Source organism: Lytechinus variegatus, chromosome 3, assembly GCF_018143015.1.
Source record: "Lytechinus variegatus isolate NC3 chromosome 3, Lvar_3.0, whole genome shotgun sequence".
Lineage (NCBI taxonomy): Eukaryota > Metazoa > Echinodermata > Echinoidea > Temnopleuroida > Toxopneustidae > Lytechinus > Lytechinus variegatus.
This window is the reverse complement of record NC_054742.1, coordinates 27,590,824-27,614,194: the sequence shown is the minus strand read 5'-3', so window position 1 is coordinate 27,614,194 and position 23,371 is coordinate 27,590,824. Positions and strand designations below refer to the sequence as shown.

Here is a 23,371-nt window from a genome sequence, read left to right as displayed (position 1 = left end):
GAAATGAAAAACTAGAGACATTTTCCTTGTCCATCCCACAGTCTAAAAGCTTGTAGGTCAGGATGCCCTCTTTTATCCAAAATGGTTTATCAGGGGGTGGAGCATACAGCCGGTCTTAGCACATAGCCTTATCTAAAATAGGAAGCAAAAATTAGAATCCAGTTTGGCATATACCTCAGACATGGATTTTTTAGTTTAATTTTGTAGTGTCTGTAAGCAGCTCCATCATATATCTTGTGATATAAATGCCATAAAATGTAATTCTATCAAATTCTATTCATCTGTTCACTCACTGTATCATCAGACACATGTCATACATGGTTATAATAAAATTTACTTTCAGTCATCTTGCAACATTAAAAAGCGGGAAATTATGACATTTGTATTACACAACATTTTGGGGCAGGTCCTTGCATGTGGCATCTCCAAAAATAAAAACTCTTATTTGTCAATGGATTTTTTTTGTCCAACTGTCATCAAAAACAACTTAAATCAAGTTGGACTTCCCCTTTAATACACAAATTAAATAATGGTACTATGAAATGAGCAATAGTTATAATCAGATTAATTTGATGAAAAAGATATGGTTATAAAATTCATTGGGCTGAAGGGTTGAAATGAAAACTGAGCATCTCAATCTGTTGTCACACTACAAGTGATTGGAAGGGGAATTACACCCCGCCTTTTTTAGTGAGGTCCATGAAAGCAGGAATCCAATAAACAACTGGAGAAGCTGTCTGAGAAATGCTCAAGTATACAAAATTAGTTCTTATATCCTAATTAATTTCATGCACTGCATCTCAGTCACTATCATCGTCATCTGATAATACTGCTACCCTTTTCTTCTTCTTTGTTGATGACCCCTCATCACGGTCCTCATCCTCAGAGTCGTCTATTTTTCGCTTCTTGCCTTCATCGGAATCCTGGAAAAAAATAAAGGTTGAGTTGTTATTTTTGTCAGAAAAAAAAAAAGTACAATATATATATATGCATTATCTGGTTGATGGGATATGCAATATAGAAACTACTATTCATATCAAAACAAAAAATAATGACCATAGCAGGAGTATCTTCAATTTTAGTTTTATTTTTCTTAGAAAATTGGTTTTTTGTGATCAAAGTCATGCATTTGTACCATGTTATTTCTTTCCGATACATCAAGAATTTCCAATGTACTTTGACGTAAAGAGATCATTCAATGTGTTACAATCACAAATAATGTGAAAAGTGTCTTCATTAATGTTTCCAAAAATACAATAATTTAATAAATAAGCAACATGGGAAAGAGGAGCAGAAATCAGGTGCATGTAACTAATAACTAGAATTGTTCATTTATCTTTAGGAACAAATGTGCAATTTTCATCTTTGTTACTCTAATTTTGTTAGTATTTCAAAGACAGTACTAAAGGAAACAATAACAAACATTTTTTACATGATAAACCAGCCTGGTTTGATTTTGTGTGGACTCAACTCACCTCATCGCTGTCACTGTAAAGTGCCTTGACCCTAGAAAGCTTCTCTGCTCTGTCAACCTCCTCTTCATCTGATGAATACAGGCCATGGTCTTGAACTAATAAAATGATACAAGAAATATCATCTCTAAATAATCACCATTCTATTCGATTCCTAATTGATGGTAGACCGGGGTTCATCTTGGTATTAGTTTTATTTTTCTATATATTCAGATGTAACTAGATTAGTCATATTTATACATCTTCATTCAAGTAGTCCTGCATTCGCAAGCCTATTTTTTTATTCCTGTTTGGTTACTTTTCCCCCTGAAAATCTATGGTGTTTATTATCTACTGTTTCCTCTGTCATTTTTTAAAGTATGCTGTAAGGCTTTGACCATTTAAATTCTTTTGGTAATAAAATATCCTTTGAAGAACGACTGCTATGAGAGCTTTCATTCAAACCCTTGCAGTAGAAATTATAGGATGATTTTTCAAATTCAGCTCTACTTAAAATCAAGTAGATCCTTTCCTTACCTTTGGCGAGACTGCTCTTGAAGTTCTTTTTGATTGCTGAGAGACTGATGGCTGTATCATCTTCCTCCTCAAAACCATCCTCTCTGTCAGGCTCCAGGTAGCCTGCACTGAGACCTCGCTGGTGAGATCTCTCTCGTATCCTTCTCTGTTGATTCTGTCTCCTCAGTGATGCTCGTAATCTCTCCTCCTCTCTCTGTGGGAACACGCAACAAAGTTTGAGCAAGAAATGATTTAAAGGGGTACTTCGGGCTGAAAATAATTATATCTGAATAAATAGAGTATAAAATTCACTGAGTAAAATGCTGAAAATTTCATCAAAATCTCATAACACATAACAAGATTATTTAATTGTAAAGCTTAGCAATATCTTGTGGAAACAGTCATATGCACAACATCATGAATATTCATTAAGTGGGCTGATGATGTTACATCCCCACTTTCACTTTTCTTATGTATCACATAGAATCACAATCATTTCATATTTCTTTATACATGTGTGCATGATAAGTCTCCTTACATTAAAATTAGCTGCCGCAATGAATACCAAACCATTCTAAATCTCCTGGGGTATTTTGATTCTTGTCATTCCCAGGGGGGGGCCATTATGGCCCCCCTCTTGAGATCTCGGCCGCGGATTGCACGATAACAAAAATTTGCATGATGGTAGAGAATGACGTAATCTACACAGTTGCATTGATCAATTTCACTGAATTCATAAATTTCACTGAATTCATATATTTCTATTTTTTATGAATTAATTATGCTAATTTATTCATGAAATCATACTTTTTGCTCTGATTCACTAAATAAAGCTCCTAGAATGCTATTTTTTGGTGAAAATATTCTTTATAGCATTCCTAACAATTGTGAATGAAAAAAATTCTGGTACCAAGACCGATCTCTTATGTATTTTATTATTTTTTTTAATTTCTTATGTATTTCTTTGTTTTATTTACTTTTTGTTAATTGTTTTTTCAGTGGAAATCGTTCCAGACATAATTCTGATCATAAACAAGGCAAAATTAATTAAGTTTAATCAGTAAAAGTAGAAATAATGATACATTTATGAATTTTGGCTAAATACACAATTTGCATTGGATTTGTACATGAAATCACGTTTATGAGCAATTTTGGGTCTGACATGCACGTACATAATGTTGTGTAATGTCGTAAGAACTTTGGTCTCAAAATTTGCGTGAGACTTGAAAGTAAAGTCTGTGGGCGGCGAGGTCAAAAAATTTTGCGCAGCGGATATATCGCGAAAATTGTTGGGGGGGGGCATTATGCCCCCTCCTCCCCCGGAGAATTAGGGTTAAACAAAAGTGGCATTCCTGTAAAATATATAATCCTAATCCTCACGATTGTCTAGGTCAATTCCCATTCAGACCCTCAATCTACCACTACATCTTCTGAGATTTTAAGACAGGAGTAGTTCTCACTGGAACACATGTCACGTCAGTCCCTGAAGGCACTCACCTTGATCATTTCACCCCTCTGTGCCTCTGGGTCTTTACCAGCAATGGGAACCACTTTGATCTTCTGAGTCTTGGAGCATCGGTCTGCCATGGATAGGGTCATCTTCCTGTGAGTAGCACTGTCTGTAGAGTGTGGTCTAAACAACAACAAACAAGAGGAATGAAGTATAATCAAACTGAATTTCACAGTCAGAAGAAGATTCAAGACATGTATAGGATAAATCAATACTTTCAATTTTCAATAGAAATATGATAGAAGCTGGAAAATGTTTTATAGAAAAAAAGAAATGACTTTATAGACCAAGCTGAAAGAAGAAAGCAAATTTCACATTCTTTCCTTGTATTAATGCACAGATTAACAGAGTGCATTGGGTGCACAAACGAAAATAAAACAAGTTCAATTTTGTTTAATGAATGTTGTTCAAATTCAATACTTCTATTGGAACTGGTCTATCATCTTTTGTGTTTAATTCCTTCACACCCACCAACTGAAATGTTTGCATGTTGAAAATTGAGAAAAATAAACTCAAACAATGACTAACATCGAAAGATGGCTATCTAACAGGAAGTAGCAATGTCTTATCTATGGCTGCAACAAAATGACGATTACTTGATATCCAATGACTGCATCGTGATACTTTTCTGATGGAAATGTAGCAATTACCCATAGAGATTTTTGTCATATCTACCTGAATGATAGCTTTGTTCTGAATACAGCTAGTCCTTGAAGACCAGTGCCTTGACGGATGAAGAAATGGTTGAAGTCGCCTTGTTGGGTCATCTTGTAAACATCAAATACTTCTTGACCAAGATGAAGAGACAAACTGTCCAAGATAAATATTTAATCAATTTATCAAAACAAGCTCAGTGATTTCTTTGACTTCAAGACAAGTGTAAATTTAATTCACTTCAGTATTATTTTGAAGGTATAACTGTTTTTTATGGTAGAAAACAAAACAGAATAGAAATGATTTATTATTACTAATCAATTTCTTAAATATCAAGATATTTCCATGTTTCCAAAGATATTCAAAATACATAATTTATTACAACTTGTGGCAAAATGTGGTATCTTTGGACAGGTGATTTAATAGATAGTGTTAACTAAACAGGTTTACTTACCTTCCATCAGACCACCTGACTATTCTTGCATTGCTCTCTTTGCCAATCTCATTTCCTTCCTCATCAAAAACTTTTCTCCATCTGATTGTATTCTCCACCTGATTTTTTAAACATATTTTAAAAAACATTAATAAATGAACCATATATAAAAATCCAGTTTCCTATCATGCAATACGGAATGCATTTGCGATGGCATGCAACAGAATTGTATCAAAAGTCATTTGTAAATAACTGGGATGGCATAACATATGTCATAAGGGAGAGATTGCATACACATGAAGTTTCAATTTTTGTTTATACTTTTCTTTTGTAATTACGATGAGAAATCAAAGCAGTTTGAGTGCAATTATTTATTTTGCACTGAAATATTGATAGTTATTAAACCTACACAACCAGAAATATCACGATTTGCGACAGCATGCAACAGAATTGTATCTAAACTTCATTGTGAAATACCTGGGATGGCATAATATTTGTCCTAAACTTTAACGCTGACTTCAAATGACCTCTGACCTTGCCATGTGACCTCCGACTGTAGCATAACATGCAGGTCTCCCAAGTACACCTATAACCCAAGTTTGTTTTAAAAGTGACTGATTGTTGGAAAATGATGTGTCATACTGTTTTTTACAGATGGACGGACAACATTTGGATCACTTAGTTTCGCCTTCACTTCTGGTGGGCGAGACAAAAACCAAATGTCATACCTTAAGTTTAAGCCTTGTTCTTCCTTCTTCATCTAAAACCTCATCTTCATCAGCATGGACTTCATCCTCATAAAACTGAGGGTCAAATGGTCTGGAGAGAGAGACAGAAATACAAAAAGGAAAAGAGAATCAGATGAGACACAAGACTCTGAATTAACTCCTCTCAAACAACACAAAAATCAAAAGAAATATAACACAGCCTGAGAATAGTCTTCATTCTAATTAAAGTCATTTCCAAATGGCCATGGTCCAAACCTAAACCTAGGATGTTACCCATTGATTGGCCAAACTACCCCACCACAACACTTTCCCTCCTACGTTTCTAAATAGATTTTTGGTGGCTTATAGAGCAAGGACACCTTTCCAATGTTCAACCACACTTCTGACTTAAACCTTGAACATCCATCAAAGAAAATACCACTATACTAACGGGTCCGTATTTTTCTTGTTTTGAAAATGCAGCATTGCAAACTGATACTCCCTTCTCACATTCTACCACATCCAAAGATCAATTATTTCCAAACCGGGCTTTATAACCATCTTAGGGGAGTACTGTTGTTCTCTTAATGAAATGAAGACTTTGACCCGAGTCTTCATCACTTAACCAAAGATGCTGTTTACCTTGTTTCCACACTGAGAAAGTTAGGAAGCTTTGCAAAGTGATACTCTTCTCCCAGGTCTACTCCAAGTTTGGGCAGCTCTACCTCAATCCTCGTCTCTGGTATCTCCTCTGGTTCTTTCTCCTCGTCGTCATCTCTCTGGATGAGATCACCATCCTCGTTGATGTCTGCTCCACGGATGACCCGGTCTTCGTGTTCTTCATCTTCATCTCTTTCTTTCTCTTCCTAATGGTTGAATCAAATTAACCAAAGCAATCATGATTCTCTATAATTGAAGGATGTGAAATTTATGAAATCTACTTTCAAAAATTTGCAACATGACCTAAATAAAACTTTCACAGAAAATTTCATATTATCACAAATATCCGTCCCCCTTGTAGTAATATTTTCGAATTACCAAATACAAAAGATGAAAGGGATGACTCTTCTTAAATTAGACACTAGCTCTACAGCAAATCGACATTGGAAATGTAATTCTCTTGAAAACATTTTTTTAGTTTGATAGCCTATTTTTGTGTTACTATTGTCTTCCTTTTTGCCTTTTAAAGAGAAATGCCAGTAGTTGCAGTAAACACTGATTTCATGAGAAAGTCTGTAAAACCAAGCTTAATTGTCAGTATATCATCGAGGATCTAGGTCTGGTTCAGTTACATAAACTGAACTTTGTGAAATCTTGAAATCTACACTAAAAAATGTTCACACAGAAGATCACCAACACAGATAAGCGCACGTGGGACAGTGTATTATTATTGCTTTGAATGTCGGCCTGACGCTTGACCCGAATCCTGTGCTTATTTGCTGATTTCTCAGCAATTACACAATTTCTTCTAGAATCCTTTGTCACATATGTTTTATTTATACAAAAAGACACTTTGGTGGTCATTTCATTGGATTCTGTACGAACTGATTTTGATATCGTTACCACGACTGGCATTTACCTTTAGTACTAAACTTTAGTAAAATATGTCTGTTCCAATGTCCAAACTAACTTATTTGAACAATTTTCTTGCTCAGTCATGAAAATGTAGTATCCAACCCTGGTTGCAAAATTGTTAGAAAACTGTGCACATTTCACAGAATAAAATAACTTCCCAACATTTAACATGCGTTATACCAAATCTTATCTGTATTAGCTTCATCCAACTATAGGACTTCAGTATTTGGGACCATCATGATTATGAAGTGAGCTAACCATGTCTTTAATGTGAAATTGGCTCCTATTAGAAACAAGAAGGAAGACTTACATCATCAGAGTCACGTTGCGTATCCCCAAGCTGATCTACAATATCATCAAGGTTGTCGTCATCATCATCAGATAACTCACCAAATAAATCTTCTTGAGTTGCTTCAACTGTTATCAATAAAAGAAATCAAATTATCAGGATATTAATTGCAATATAATGTAGGTAAAAGAACTATGATTTTAGGCTGGATATCTAGATCTTGTCAATTTCTCTTTACCAGCTACACAAAAAATATATTACCAGTAAAAAACCAACTGGGTGTTGCAAGAAAGATAATTTTGACTGAGAAAGCACACGAGTGACAGGAATTTCAAAATTGTAACCATTTTAGTAGGATTGTATCTGAAATTGACAAGCCACCACTGTACTTACAAAATTTACATCTTTGATATTTTTATTTCCACTTGAAAATCAATTAAGGCTGAAATGTATATTCAGAAATGACGAAATTATAACATACCACCTGGTGCATCTTCATCATCAGAATCCTTTGCTTGTTCAGCATCTTCATCATCACTGCCAACCACAACCTTCTTCTTTGGTTTCCTACCTATGTTGTCATCACTGTCACTCCCTAAAACAAGGATTAAAACAGTACTTCAATCGATGAATGCTCATCTAAACTGTGTAAATTCAATACCACCACAGGTGACCATTTGTTATCGGGTAAAGAAATTTATGCAAAGTTTGTTTTAAACAAAACGAATACTGTAATGAATATTATTATAGTACTTATATAAAGGCATTTTAATTAATGAACATTTTCATTCAAACAGATTCGCTCTCTACCAAGTGCTTCCTGACTCAAACTGATGTCCAAAACCCTAATCACAATCAAATGATGAGAAGGATGAAAAGAATTTAGATAATTATGTGAAACACAATGAAAAAAAAAATTAAGAGAAACAAGGTACAAAATATTACCATCATCTGAATCCTGTTGCCTTGTGGTCTCTTCTTCTTCTTCTTCATCCCTGTGCTCCTGCTCTCTTTCTCCATCACCTTCTTCCTCTTCATCTTGACTGATAACTAGTCTATCCTCATCTTCATCATCTTCTTCTTTCTCTGATACCTCCTGTGACTGAACACCTTCCTCTTCACCTTCTCCATGAAAGTGTGCTTCCTCATCCATAGACTGCCTGCCTTCATTGTCCTCAGCTTCCATCTCTTCTTCTTCTTCTTGCTGTTCCTCAACTTCCTGTTCCGACCCTTCTTCTCTTTCTTCATGCTCCTCTCCCGCCTCTTCCTCCTCTTCTAACATCTCTTCTCCTTCCTCTCCTTCACCATCCACCATTTCTTCATATTCTCCTTCTTCTTCCTCCTCCTCCTGAACCTCGCCTTCCTCCTGCTCTTCTTCTAAAGGTAAAATTCCAAGGGAATGAGGAATAAATTACAATATTTGTTAAATGGCTGTATCGCTAACTGTTATATATATAAATTTTATTTAACCCCCCCCCTAATAGAAAGAATGTATGAATGTCTATTTCTTTAATTTGTTTACAATATTTCATAATGTTCTTAGGACAAACTTGGCTTAAGCAGAGATAGCATAACTAAAACTTTTTTATACAATGATATTCATGATAACAAACTTTACAATATAATAAAGAGTCCTATGTACACAGGCAGTCCGAATAACGGGGAAATCTTTTTTTATAGTCTAATATGATAAGGTAAGAAAAGATATTTTTAATTCATCTTTCTTTGTAGACATACATGTGAATCACAAAGTCATTGCAATCAATCAAAATTTTTAAAGGGAAATGAAACCTTTGGAATAAGTAGGCTTGTGTCTAAACAGAAAAATCAGAGAAACAGATCAACGAAAGTTTGAAAACAATGAGAAAGTTATGAGCTTTTGAACATTGCAATCACTAATGCTATGGAGATCCTCCCATTGGCAATGCAACAAGGATGTGTGATGTCACATGTGAACAACTTTCCCTTTGATGGACTATGAAATACCCCTAAATTGTCTCTTTGTTTTTTCTTAATACAAACTCTTTATCCATGATATATTCTTCAAAAATCTTTATTACATGCCCTCCTATAGAAAGAACACATGATCTACAGATAGATGTGATAAAAGAGGCAATATAAGTGAAATATATACTAAAGTAATGGGGAGAGTTGTTCCCAAGTGACATCACACATCTTTGTCACATTGCCAATAAGTGATTGCAATATTCAATATTGTCTAATTTTTATCAATTTTTCGTTGATCTGTTTCTTTGATTTTTCTGTTTTGTTAAGTTTAAGTTTCATTTATTTCTCCTCAAGAGATCAAGATAAAAATACATGTACATTTAAAAAAAATAGTCAATGTGAATACAATATCAAATTTAAAGAAAGTGAGGAAGGCAATGGCCAAAAAGGAAGAAACCTTGTGTGAGGCCAACCCATAACAAAAATTGTACTTAAAGAAATATTGCAAGCATCATATAATCACCAATTCAATGAGAAAAAAAAAAAACAAACACCTAACTAAACCTTAACTGAATGAGAATGGGGGGGAGGGAACCAAAAAAAAATCTAAGACTTAGATAATAAAAATGTTTTGTATTTCCTATTAAAAACAGATACCGAAGGGCTTGATTGAATGTCAGAAGTAATTGAGTTCCAAATAACTGGTCCTTGATAAAGCATAACCTATCTTGTTCTAAAGGTTTCATTCTCCTTTAATAGAGTACCAAAGTAATGATGTCACATTTTTTCCCCAATTCTGCATTTTTTATACCATATTTTTGGTAGAGCATAATGAAAAACACTTACTAACAAAATTTGGTGGGAATCGGTCCATGGGGGCCTTAGATATGACCTCATGATTAGCCCCATTGAAGTCAATGTATCATTGGCCTGGGGCCCGTTTCTCAACACCTGGACAAGTTAGTCATATCTTTATCCACAAACCACGGAGTTAGTTCCAATCTCACTAAACCTGTTTCACGAAAGGCTTCCTAACTAAAATACCTTGATGTCGATACTATCAGTAAAAAGAGCAGACGAGACGCAGCCTTAGTCTCAAAATAGCATAATTTTCAAAAAGAAAAATTATGACAAAATTGCAAATATTGTGATGAATTGGGAATTACATCTTTTAAAAATAATAGCACAGGTAAATTATGCATCATACATACTTAGACCATGAAGACTGGGGCATTCAATTGCTGAAAAATTGAATTATGAATAATTTATTTCATGACTAAAAAAATCACATGTGGACGTTGAGATGGGTACCCCCGGAATATCCAATTTTAATAGTTTACGAAAGTAAACCATAATGGTTTTATTTGTAAAATTATGATAATTATTCAATGTTTTACGATTCCAAACATCATCGAACTATAGTTTAACATTTTATTTTATAAATCTTTGATACCGATCTTACGATTTGACAAATTCTATGCATAAATTAGAGATTAGAATTTATCCAAATGTCAATAGGGTCTGAAAACGACAAATACAAGTCCAGTTATGGATGGCCTGACGTGGTAGAATTTTTATCGATTAAATTATTTTACTATTTCAAAATGAATAGTTTTGTGGCATTTTACCAACAGTTTTCATAGTTACTTTGTATTACAATGATCATTGAATGCATTATCCCACTTGTTTTGGGATGTAATTTCAACCTCTATGGTTGATTACGTAAGATTATAATTTTCAAATTTCTCGGCACTTTTGCATGTCATAGTCTACCCACATGATGCCACTACGTCATCAAGAAAGAAGTTATGACAGGTTCGGAGGTGTCATAAATATTTAGTGAGGTTGTTGTACCCGATCTTGGTAAAGAGGGCTTCGTGAAACGGTTAACGGACAAGTAGCTCACTATCTCCGATTTAGTCAAGAAGTTAGACTAATGATGGTGTTGAGAAACGGGCCCCTGGTTCCTAACATTTAGAACCAGCCAAATAATACATTGACTTCAATGGGCCAATTATTTATTCATGAGGTCATATCTTGGGGCACCATGGACTGATTCTCATCAAATTTAGACTGTGTTTTTTTTTATCATGCTCTACCAAAATATGGTATCAAAAACGCTGACATACAAAAATTAATGACGTCACACTCTGTATTCTATATAACTATAAATCATCATGAAAGGAAATGAAATCATTGAAGCAGTGAAGGAAAGGAATTGAGAACACTTAAAAAAAACAGAGTTATAAGATGAGGGTCCACTTTGTGTTGGGTGAATGACTTTTACATAAAATAAATAATAAAAATAAATGACATTCAAATCAAAGAATAAGCCAGTTATCAAATACCTTCATATTCTTCCCTCTCATGTTCTTCAGCTTCATAGTGGCCATCTTCTTCCCCTGCTTCTTCTCCCTCTGCTTCTTCTTGCTCTGAAACAGCCTCTTGCTCTGATTCATATTCTTCATCTGTGAATAAATTTCAAGCTATAATTGACAAATACTTGCAATTCATACATGTGAGATGAATTGAGAAAACTTGAGTAGCTTGAATAAAAATTCTTGCAGATTGTCCTACCCTTTTTTAAATGTTGTTTAAGGTAAAAAAATGTGTCTGTTAAAAGGATAGGACAACTCAGGAAACTAGGTTAAGCTTCACAAAAATTGTTCTCTCAATTTATTTCATATTATAATGAAAATTGTCAAAGCTGGTGTATAATTATTTTCCTTTTTTAAAAAACAATTTCAATTGTTGAACTTATTTAATGAAATAAATCTATCCCCTTCAAAGTATGTTAAAAATCAGCTTTTAATATTGTTCAAGGAATGAGAGCAAAAATGTGCATTCTAGAAAAAAAGTCACACAGTTGGAAGATAACTGCACTTTAATTAATATAAAGCTTGAGAGTCTTTATATCTACATCAACAGAAAATATTTACTACTACTAGACTGTAATGAATGTCTCAGACTGCAGTAAAACCTAAAAAAAATCACTTTTGAATATTTTCATAGGCAGGAACATCTCTAATCAATTACTTTTTTTTCAAACTGTGATTTCGTACTTTAAAAAGAATCATATTACAAGCACTTATAACAATGCCTACTTACACTCTTCTTGTTCTCCCTCTTGTTCTTGCTGAGCTTCATCTGGAGATTGAATCTCTTCTTCCTCTTCCAATATCTCTCCTTCATCTACTTCTTCTTCTTCATGTTCTATTTCCTCCATTTCTTCTTCCATCTCCCCATGTCCCTCATCCTCTTCAGATTGGACCTCTCCTTCACTGCCTGACCCAGCGGCTACCTGTTCTTCATCTTCAGACCCAAATTCCTCCTCTTCATTGTCAGATCCTGAATAACAATGCAAACAAGGGAATTTATTCCTTGGCTTTCGACTGTACTTTTCCAAAATTGGTCTAGGGCCTAGTCGTTTCTTTGCTGATGACTGCATAATCTATGACCAAGTGTCTAGCTTGGAAGATGCACACAAGATGCAGAATGACCTTGATAGATTTGCAGTTTGGCAGACAAAATGGCAGATGGATTTCAATGCTAAGAAATGTCATGTAGTGCACATAACCCACTCTAGAAATCCAGTTAAATATCAGTACACACTTGATGATTCCCCTCTTCCATAGTCTCAAACATATTTAATATTTCAAATCACCTGACCTGGAATGCACATATCAGCACAGTATATGCAACAGATCTCTCGGTTTTTATGCAGGAATCTCTTCGACTGTGCTAAGAAGATCAAAGACATCGCTTAGAAGACAATTAAATGGTAAGATCAACCCTTGACTATTGCTCAACTGTCTGGGACCCACATAAGCAAACACTAACAAAGGAAATTGAAGCTATACAAAACAGAGCAGCTCGATTGGTAACTGGGGAAAATTAGGTACAACGTTGTCTCAGCAAAAGCAGAGGCTTGACTGGGAACTGCTGCACTTGCACCAGAAGTTAGTCACGTAACAACCTTGCGTGATGCGCTTGCAGGTTGCTTAGCCATTCCAGTACAATAAGTCCTGAGCCCAGTCCACATGCATATCGATACAAAGTATTACACGAAGTCGGCAAAGTGTCCAATCTTTTAATTGTATGAGTTTTCTACCTTTGCTTTAGTGGCGTAATGAGCCAAAAATTTTGAGGGTCTCGATATATCGCGTAAAATTGATAAGTTGCAAGACAGCGAAGCGAGCGGGCAAATACATTTTGACATTTTTATTTGTAAAATCCAATTTTGTGATAGATTTAACGTGTTCTTCGGAAAAAAAATATATTTCGCCCTTGTGTCCTTCCTTTTCTCTTTTTTTTCTTAGTCGTGAAAATTCCAAGCCCCCCCTCCCCCATACGCCCATGCATTGCTTCAAAAGCATATTTTTGGCATAATCTATGAATATTATTGACGTTAGATCCAGTAAGGGTAGGCAATGGCACTAGATTTGTGCTGACATGTGTCAAAAAAGTCAATAGGCGAGTTGGCCTCAAATTTTCTTTATTTTGAGTGCACAACTTAAAATCTAGCGACATATTCACATTTTCTGGCATCCAAGTATCTAACAATGTGACATGTTTCAACAGCTCCTCACAGAGGAGTCATTCAAAAAAAGGAAAAAGTCGTGTTTGTTCTCGGTCGGCCATAATTTTAATTTGAAAGAAGAAATACATACAGGAACGAGACAGAACTTTTCCTTATTTTTGACTGAGCACAACGAACAATTGTGTACAACGGATAGCGGAGCGTGAACGCAGCGGTCGTGTACATTTTTGCTTATTACATGACGTCATCCAGCCCCTGCCGAGAACCAATTTATGAATGAAAATATAGTAAGCATGCGCAGTGCAAGCCTTTTATTTCCCCACACAGAATTCCACCAAAACAAGTGTGCAATTCTCTATCACCTCGTACCAAAATCGACCTAGAATTTCACTTTCCCGTATTTTATATGAATTATGAAAGGTATTCTCGGAGGATCTATTTTCTCACCGATACTGCACAGGTAAGCAAATTTCGATTTCTTCTTGCTTTTCCGTCAAAATCTTACGAATTAGCATCTATATGCCATCGTGTTCGTTGGAATTTGTAGAGTCTATCGCAACGTGCACAAAGTCAATTGGCTTCCGGGTTTCGGAGCATCGCGTGAATATGCATGAAATTGCAGAGTTTCGATAATTTTCGATCGATACCAGAGCGATCCGATCACGAACCAAAACTATTTACGGCGTACACAACGTGACCGGATATCGTTATCGCTATCGATACTTCCGCACGCAGTCCGAAGGAATTATTTTTGGGACCACGTGGTCATGACGTGATCTGCGCGATTGACCAATCAGCGGTCTTCGAATCGCTGTGCGGAGACGATCTATCCGTTGTACACAGTCTATGGACAATTGTTCGTTGTGCTGAGCTGAGGGTCCAGTTTCCCTGGGTTAGTATTTATCATGATTTTGATTAATTTTGCGTTGATTTTTTTTATTGAAAATCAACTTAAATGTTAAAATGTGCGCAAATTATGATCACCCCATCATAATACTGCTGGCTAGCGACCGACGGGTTTCCATTCTCAGCCGTTCTCTGATTGGTCAATTAAGGCAGCGCAGTGTCTGTGTCTTCCGTGTGTGTATGTGTGATGCGAAGCGTGCAGTACATGTGTTCAATGGACGTGAGGGCATAGAGTAGACACCCAGTCGTTTTCTTGATTTTAACTTTACAATAACAACGATCAGGGATGGGTTTATTTTGTTGCAGTGTGTGCATGTGAAGGATATTACAGCTCTTAATCAGCTGACTCTCTTTCCAAACTTAAAAGTGTAATGATAATTGCTACATTCCAATTATTTGATTTGTTTGTTTTAGAAAGGGTCTTTTATTTTTTACTCAGTCTATCAATCCTCTCATTGATTAAAGAGAGTCTTCACTTAATTGCGTTTCATTACATTAACAGCGGAATGTCCACTGTAATGAAAATGGAAACATGCCAGTCAATTGACCAGCATAATGTGGAAATGGAAACATGCCGGTCAATTGACCGATATAATATGAAAATGGAAACATGGCGGTCAGTTTACCATATATTTCACAGTATAATGAAAGTGGAAACATGCCGGTCAGTTTACCATATGTTTCAAAATGAAAATGGAAACATGCCGGTCAATTGGCTATATGTTACAGTGTATAATGAAAATGGAAACATGCCGGTCAACTGACCAATATAATATGAAAATGGAAACATGCCGGTCAATTGGCTATATGTTTCAGTGTATAATGAAAATGGAAACATGCCGGTCAATTGACCAGTGCATAATGAAAATGGAAACATGCCGGTCAATTGACCGATATAATATGAAAATGGAAACATGCCGTTCAATTGGCTATATGTTTCAGTGTATAATGAAAATGGAAACATGCCGGTCAATTGAGCAGTATAATATGAAAATGGAAACATGCCGGTCAGTTTACCATATATTTCACTGTATAATGAAAGTGGAAACATGCCGGTCAATTGGCTATATGTTTCAGTGTATAATGGAAACATGCCGGTCAATTGACCGATATAATATGAAAATGGAAACATGCCGGTCAGTATACCATATATTTCACTGTATAATGAAAGTGGAAACATGCCGGTCAATTGGCTATATGTTACAGTGTATAATGAAAATGGAAACATGCCGGTCAACTGACCAATATAATATGAAAATGGAAACATGCCGGTCAGTATACCATATATTTCACTGTATAATGAAAGTGGAAACATGCCGGTCAACTGACCAATATAATATGAAAATGGAAACATGCCGGTCAATTGGCTATATGTTTCAGTGTATAATGAAAATGGAAACATGCCGGTCAATTGACCAGTGCATAATGAAAATGGAAACATGCCGTTCAATTGGCTATATGTTTCAGTGTATAATGAAAATGGAAACATGCCGGTCAATTGAGCAGTATAATATGAAAATGGAAACATGCCGGTCAGTTTACCATATATTTCACTGTATAATGAAAATGGAAACATGCCGGTCAATTGGCTATATGTTTCAGTGTATAATGAAAATGGAAACATGCCAGTCGACCAGCGCAGTATATAACAGTATAATGAAAATGGAAACATGCCGGTCAATTGAGCAATATAGTATGAAAATGGAAACATGCCGGTCAGTTTACCATATGTTTCAGTGTATAAAATGGAAACATGCAGGTCAATTGGCTATATGTTTCAGTGTAAAATAAAAATGGAAACATGCCGGTCATATGTTTCAGTGTATAATGAAAATGGAAACATGCTGGTCAATTGACATGTTTCAGTGCAAAGAAAATGTCAGTGAGTATGGGCGTTTGGTTTGCCTATAGCATATGATTTAATAGTTGTAATTATAATGTATTTTATTTTGTTGATTTATATGGCAGGATGCTTAATGTCTGACAAGTTTACTATTGAAGGGACTTATCCATATCAAAAGGAACTTCCATGCTAATCCCCTTTTTAATTCTCATGAGACATGAGTACAAGGGATTACCACGCTATTATTGTGTTGGGGTATTATCGGGGCTCGGGGGGGGGGGGGGGTAGTGGAGAAGGCATATCAGCTGTATTTCAAGTTGTTTTAGTTTGATATGATGACATAAAGTGTAGTTCCCTATAGCTATATATATTTAAAGAAAGGTTTAATTCGGAATGTTAATGCCTTTTTTTTAAATCAATTTTTGTGTCTAGATATAACAAAGTTATTGAATTTCAAAGTTTATCAATATTTTGTGAAAACAGTATACTGATGCACATCGTCATGAATATTCATATTAGGTACGTTTTGTGGGCTGTTTGTCATGTATCCCCACTTGTTCCTTTTTCTTCAGTGTAAATTACATGAAATCGTAAATTCACTTTTTCATGTGTAAATGCATGAAAATGAAATAAGTTGCGGCAAAATAATGCACTTAATCAGTCAATCCCGTTGTTTGAGTTCTTGGTAGAATGTTTTTACTAACCTTATTTCATACCCGGGATTTCATATAATAAACGTGGGGATGTGAAATCATCAGCCACCCAGCCTACATCTGCAGAATATTTTGTAATTTATTATCCAATTTTGAACTAATTTTCAGCATTTTATGCTCTGTGAATTTTATTCTATTGAGATATAAATTTTCCCAGCCTGCGCATGGACCAAAAATGGGACATATATAGATTACTAACAGATTTGGATCTGGCAATGCATTATATTACTATACTTCCAAAGTGATTTTTCTATCGAAACTGCATAGGGGCACGGTTTTCAAGGGGGGGGGGGTGCTGACCATGCAAAAATTTAATCACAATCCTATGGCCATTTTTAATTTTTTGTACACGGTTTTGGAAAAAGGTGGGGGCCGCGGAACGGTTTTAAAAGTGGGGGGGGGTGCTAACCATGCAAAAATTAAATCACAATCCTATGGTCATTTTTAACTTTTTGTACACTGTTTTGGAAAAAAAGTGGGGGCCGGGGCTGCAAGCCCCCAGGCCCTCGCTTCCGCGGCCCCTGCCATGCTGGTGCACTGATTTTACAGATTTCAGTTGAAAAATATGCAAATATATGTATTTGTTATTTTATTATGAGCCCAATAATTTTTCTATTATCAAATTGGTATTACTGAAAATAAAATTACACCTTCTTAACCCATGCAAAAAGGGCTGCTGGGGCGCATGATGCCCCCTCCCCCCCTTCACTCCCCTTACTTCCTTGAATGCTTGAGCACCTAGGCAGCCCAGCTAAAGCCGGGGTATGGGCCTGCTGAGACGGAACAGTTTTTTTAACTGAACTATGGCCACCGACCATGAATTATATACCGCTATCAATTATGCCCAATTCATCATTTGAATATCCTGATTTTTTTTTTTATCAGAGAATATGTTATACATGTATAGTTGTACTTGTATGGATTTATTTCTTTCAAAATACTGTAAGTCTGTGATGATTTTTCCAAGCATACTTTTCCTCATGGTATAGTTGATACATGTTTTTTTTTTAAATTGACCGGCATGTTTTGACCGGCATGTTTCCATTTTCATTATACTGTTGTATACTGCGCGCCATTGACTGGCATGATCCCATTTTCACTATACACTGAAACATATGGTAAACTGACCGGCATGTTTCCATTTTCATTATACAGTGAAATATATGGTAAACTGACCGGCATGTTTCCATTTTCATATTATATCGGTCAATTGACCGGCATGTTTTCATTTTCATTATACACTGAAACATATGGTGAACTGAGCGGCATGTTTCCATTTTCATTATACTATATACTATTATATATTTTTCATATTATACTGCTCAATTGACCGGCAAGTTTCCATTTTCATTATACACTGAAACATGATAGCCAACTGAACGGCATGTTTCCATTTTCATATTATACTCATTGACCGGCATGTTTCCATTTTCATTATACACTGAAACATGATAGCCAATTGAACGGCATGTTTCCATTTTCATATTATACTCATTGACCGGCATGTTTCCATTTTCATTATACACTGAAACATATGGTAAACTGACCGGCATGTTTCCATTTTCATATCATATTGGTCAATTGACTGGCATGTTTCCACTTTCATTATACACTGAAACATATAGCCAATTGACCGGCATGTTTCCATTTTCATTTTGAAACATATGGTAAACTGACCGGCATGTTTCCACTTTCATTATACTGTGAAATATATGGTAAACTGACCGCCATGTTTCCATTTTCATATTATATCGGTCAATTGACCGGCATGTTTCCATTTCCACATTATGCTGGTCAATTGACTGGCATGTTTCCATTTTTTTTATACAGTGGACATTCCGCTGTTAATGTAATGAAACGCAATTAAGTGAAGACTCTCTTTAATCAATGAGAGGATTGATAGACTGAGTAAAAAATAAAAGACCCTTTCTAAAACAAACAAATCAAATAATTGGAATGTAGCAATTATCATTACACTTTTAAGTTTGGAAAGAGAGTCAGCTGATTAAGAGCTGTAATATCCTTCACATGCACACACTGCAACAAAATAAACCCATCCCTGATCGTTGTTATTGTAAAGTTAAAATCAAGAAAACGACTGGGTGTCTACTCTATGCCCTCACGTCCATTGAACACATGTACTGCACGCTCCGCATCACACATACACACACGGAACACACAGACACTGCGCTGCCTTAAGGATGTCCTTTTTGCCCCAACACTTCGTGTTTAGAGTCTGATCTGAGGTGTAGGAGGTGGGGTCGTACTAAACCAAATTAGGTAAAGCCGACGACCAAAGGACCTGTAACAATAAAACATTCCTGTACTTAATTGTTTAAGGGAATATTTGCCAAGAGTATCGTTTTCCAATACTTGTTAAGGGTAGGGTTTCACACGCCAATACTTGTTAAGGGGTGCATTTTCAGAATATGGAAATTACGTGTTTAGGGTGCTTTTCGAAACCCCATGGTCGCGCATGGTATCCACTCATGAATGGAAGTGCCCCCCCCCCCCCGGAGATGAACACTGAATCTTTCTTGGAAGTTTGTGGTCTTGAAAAAGACCGTTATTAATTCACGCACAAAGCAATTTTAATTGACATACCTTGTCATGTTCCCTCGGTCTCTTTCAGCGGGAAAATATTGAAGGCGGCATGATTCTTTTTAATACTTACGCTATTTTTCCACCTGCAATAGAATATCAAATTTCATGCAAACTTCGTGTATCACCTTGTCATCTTTATCGTCGCACGCAAATCGTGCATCATCATTTACTATTGTCAACATAAACGTGCTCTATCATCATCATCCTCGTCGCCATCATAATAATCCATAATGCCTAACAAGTAAAAATCTAAATCACTCATCTCAATGTTGTAACTTTAATTATCATTTTATGGCAATTCATTGACACAATCGTACTTATATCATTATTGTCACCATTATCATCACATAATTCATCCAAAATAATTTGTATTCACAACCAACCAGCCAATCATCACCACTGCCGCCATTTCCCGCAGCAGACCACAGCACACATCGCAAGGTAGGTTTTTATTATTATTTATTGGCCGAGATGAGACTTGGAGATGCAAAACAAAAGAAAAGATCAAAAGGTAAATATTTTCATTTTATTTTCCATTACGATCGATGATGATGTAAAAAATAAATTCAAAAATCTAGAGCGAGGTGCTGTTAATCTTCCTGGCTCCTGCAAGGAAGATAAAAATGATAACGTGTTAAATCAATGTTCCACATAATTTCATGAAAAGTAATGACATTCATTACAATTAGGTTGTGTTGACAAAAGTCTACCAACATATTGCAAACGTACTTATTACACATGCTATTGCCGGGAATGCCGGCCCCAGACAGAGTCAGTGAGTTGCACGGTCTCTGAGCTCTGTTACGTTCTATGGAAACAAATTTAGTCCCAAATAGAATTTAATTTGAAAAGTAAGTTATCACGTACCGGTACTGAAATGTTTTCTTAGTTAAGTCGTGCTTTTTACTATTTCATCCTATAATTGCGCTGTTTTAACTACCATTACAATGGAAGCGTCACTGTATGTAGTCCAAAACGTACGCATACGTGCTGTTTTTGACCGCATATTCAGCGTTCGCGCTTTAGGCCGTACCCCGACTTTGCTTCTTTTTCTCATCAAAAGATAGTGCTGCCTATACGCCGGCAAATACGGTAGTTCATGATAAAAATGCGCCTCATAAAATGGGCGATACCAAAGACGGTCCTTTCAAAGACCTCTCGTGCATTCGCCCCCTGAATGGGTATTTATTATTCCATAGTACTTTGCAAGGTTCCTTCGCGAGAGATGTACGCGGATGTCGTATCGTATACAGTACAGCGGCGGCACGTTGGTGCCGCGCCCGGCCCGCGGAGCCGGAGATTTACTTGACGGAGTGCGTCATGGAGACAGTCGATGGTCAGTCAAAATCTGGCACTGGTGCGTCATATTTTTTCGTCCAGGCACAGTCATCGTAAGAAAAGGTCCGTCACAGTCGAGACACACAGGTGCGTCATGGTACATGGAAATCCGACTCACATCTGACAAGTGACGCACCATCCCCGGGGGTCAAGGGGTGCGTCTTACAATTGATAGGTGTATAATTGGCCTGAGAAAAAATCAGAGAACGGCTGAGAATGGAAACCCGTCGGTCGCTAGCCAGCAGTATCATAATCGTATATTTTGCAATCTTGAACTGACAGTGACACGGAAATAAACATGTGGGACTGAAGTTTAGCTTTGCCTACTTTTCTTAGACAGCTTGGGAAATTCACAAAGAACAGATACTTATCATTAATACAATAAATGTATATTTCATGAAAATATAGAACAACCTTTTGCCATTGCTCTCGATAAACAAACATAGAGAAAACCTAAATGACCTACCCCGAATTTCACCATCGCTTTCCGCGTCACTTCTGTCGAAGTCTCCAGCATCTGCCATCACGATCGAATGTGATGTTACACCTACGCTGATAGAGGGCGCACACTTTTTGGGAAATTCAATTTCAACGAGTGGATTCTGTTGCCATTTTGGCTGCTGAACACAAATCTAATGAGTATTTTTGTTTTAGAATACGTCTGATATTTGTTCCGAGCGATTTTTTAAAACGGCCGCCAAATTCCTCCCAGAGTGTTTTCATCTGTAAATCTTTGAATATTACTTGCAATCTATCTATGATTATGTTTTCATGGTCACTGAGCACAAAAATACAATGTATCAAATAACTTACTATGTCATTTAAAATTACGCTTTTGGTTGAAAAACAGCATTTTGGGGTCTTTTTTTTGTAAAATTTGCCGCCAAATCGCAATTTTTGTACAAAAAACCGTAATTATTAATTCATCTGTAGTTTGCTTATGTCTAAATATAATGATTTCATGGCCACTGAGTCCAACTAAAGCAGGCATGCATGTTTGGTCCCTTTTTGGTCATTGGTATTCGGTATATTTTCTGTGAAAAATCACAATCTTTGGTAAAAATGACTGAAAATAGACTGCAAGTATTCATGCAACCGTAGGCTTAAATTTGTCTAACCATGTATTTTCTGGCGATTTAGACAAGTTCAAATACTGTTTGAATTCAAGGGGGTAATAATTTGCAAAAAAAAAATCCACGGTGGATTTTTTTGCAAATTATTACCCCCCCCCCCGTCCCCCAAAAAAATTTATGCAGGATTTCAGACGCATAATACTTAAATCGATGTATGATGATTATTTTCAGTGCCTCGGAGAGTAGCTCCACATTAATCAGAGGCATGTGATGTCAAACTTTAGGGAAAACAATAAATCATCAAAAGCTAGGTTCATAAAACTTCTATTTTGCCACGCATTATACTTTTAGGCTTACTCATGATTTGATTTATTTACACAAATTTTGGTGGCAGAGTGCTGATATCATCGGAGATACCTTTAAATATACTAGTAAGTAGGTTTGTTTCTCAGTGAACCTTTCAGGCCCTTCACAGATTTCTTCAAGTTTAAACACAATTTCATCTGCAGCTTTCACATTCCTCATCTGAACAATATAGTGGAGCTACCGTATCATTATGGTCCAAAGATAAACAATAATCCAGGAGCCGTTTTTTTGAGAGAATTGCAAATATTAATATTTTTAGTCAGTGGGCCATATCAGGGGCTGATCCAGCTTTCGCCAATAGGGGGGGGGGGCGAAAAATGTTTTCGTCATTTTTTTTCTTGATTGGCCGCTATAATCTGATTTTTTGTGGGTTTTTCAGGGGGTAGTCCTAACTAGAGACTGAAATTTTATACGTTAGTTTTTTATTGTTATAAACAAGATAAGGTATCTCATGTGGTCGTAATATAAAATGCGAGCACGAAGCGCGATCTAAAATTCTTTGATATTTTATGTCCTTAGAATTGAAGATTCTTAGCAGTTTTTACAATCATGAACAAAGATAAGTATCCAACTAAACAATGCGAGCGCGAGCCGAAATTTTATTATAGTAACGTGAAAAAGGTACTCAATTAGGACTGTTTTTAGTGATTAATGAAGAGGATACAAGTATCACCAATTAAATAATGAGGGTGCGAAGCGCGAGCTCAAAATTTTTGATATTCCGACCTGAAAACTAAACAGTCTAAGTGCGTTTTTATTTAAAGGACAAGTCCACCCCAACAAAAACTTGATTTGAATAAAAAGAGAAAAATTCAACAAGCATAACACTGAAAATTTCATCAAAATCGGACGTAAAATAAGAAAGTTATGACATTTCAAACCTTCGCTTCATTTCACAAAAACAGT

The 23,371-nt window shown here is 36.0% G+C and overlaps 1 protein-coding gene across 3 annotated transcripts; it reads right to left on the bottom strand.

Annotated features, from left to right (window-relative positions):
• Positions 1 to 373: 373 nt before the first annotated feature.
• LOC121410676 (RNA polymerase-associated protein LEO1-like) lies at positions 374 to 21,599 on the bottom strand. Of its 3 annotated transcripts, none has more exons than XM_041602912.1 (14): positions 21,493 to 21,599; positions 12,191 to 12,430; positions 11,431 to 11,550; positions 8,081 to 8,518; positions 7,617 to 7,730; positions 7,157 to 7,263; positions 5,914 to 6,137; positions 5,293 to 5,383; positions 4,586 to 4,683; positions 4,153 to 4,287; positions 3,465 to 3,600; positions 1,989 to 2,181; positions 1,476 to 1,570; positions 374 to 923 (listed from the first exon to the last, which is right to left on the bottom strand). In XM_041602912.1, the coding sequence occupies exons 1-14, from the start codon at positions 21,548 to 21,550 to the stop codon at positions 801 to 803; spliced, it is 2,172 nt and encodes a 723-aa protein (XP_041458846.1). In that variant the 5' UTR covers positions 21,551 to 21,599; the 3' UTR covers positions 374 to 800. The 3 variants fall into 3 exon arrangements, with proteins under 3 accessions (XP_041458846.1, XP_041458847.1, XP_041458848.1); XM_041602913.1 differs by having other exon boundaries at positions 8,081 to 8,512; XM_041602914.1 differs by having other exon boundaries at positions 8,081 to 8,509.
• Positions 21,600 to 23,371: the final 1,772 nt, after the last annotated feature.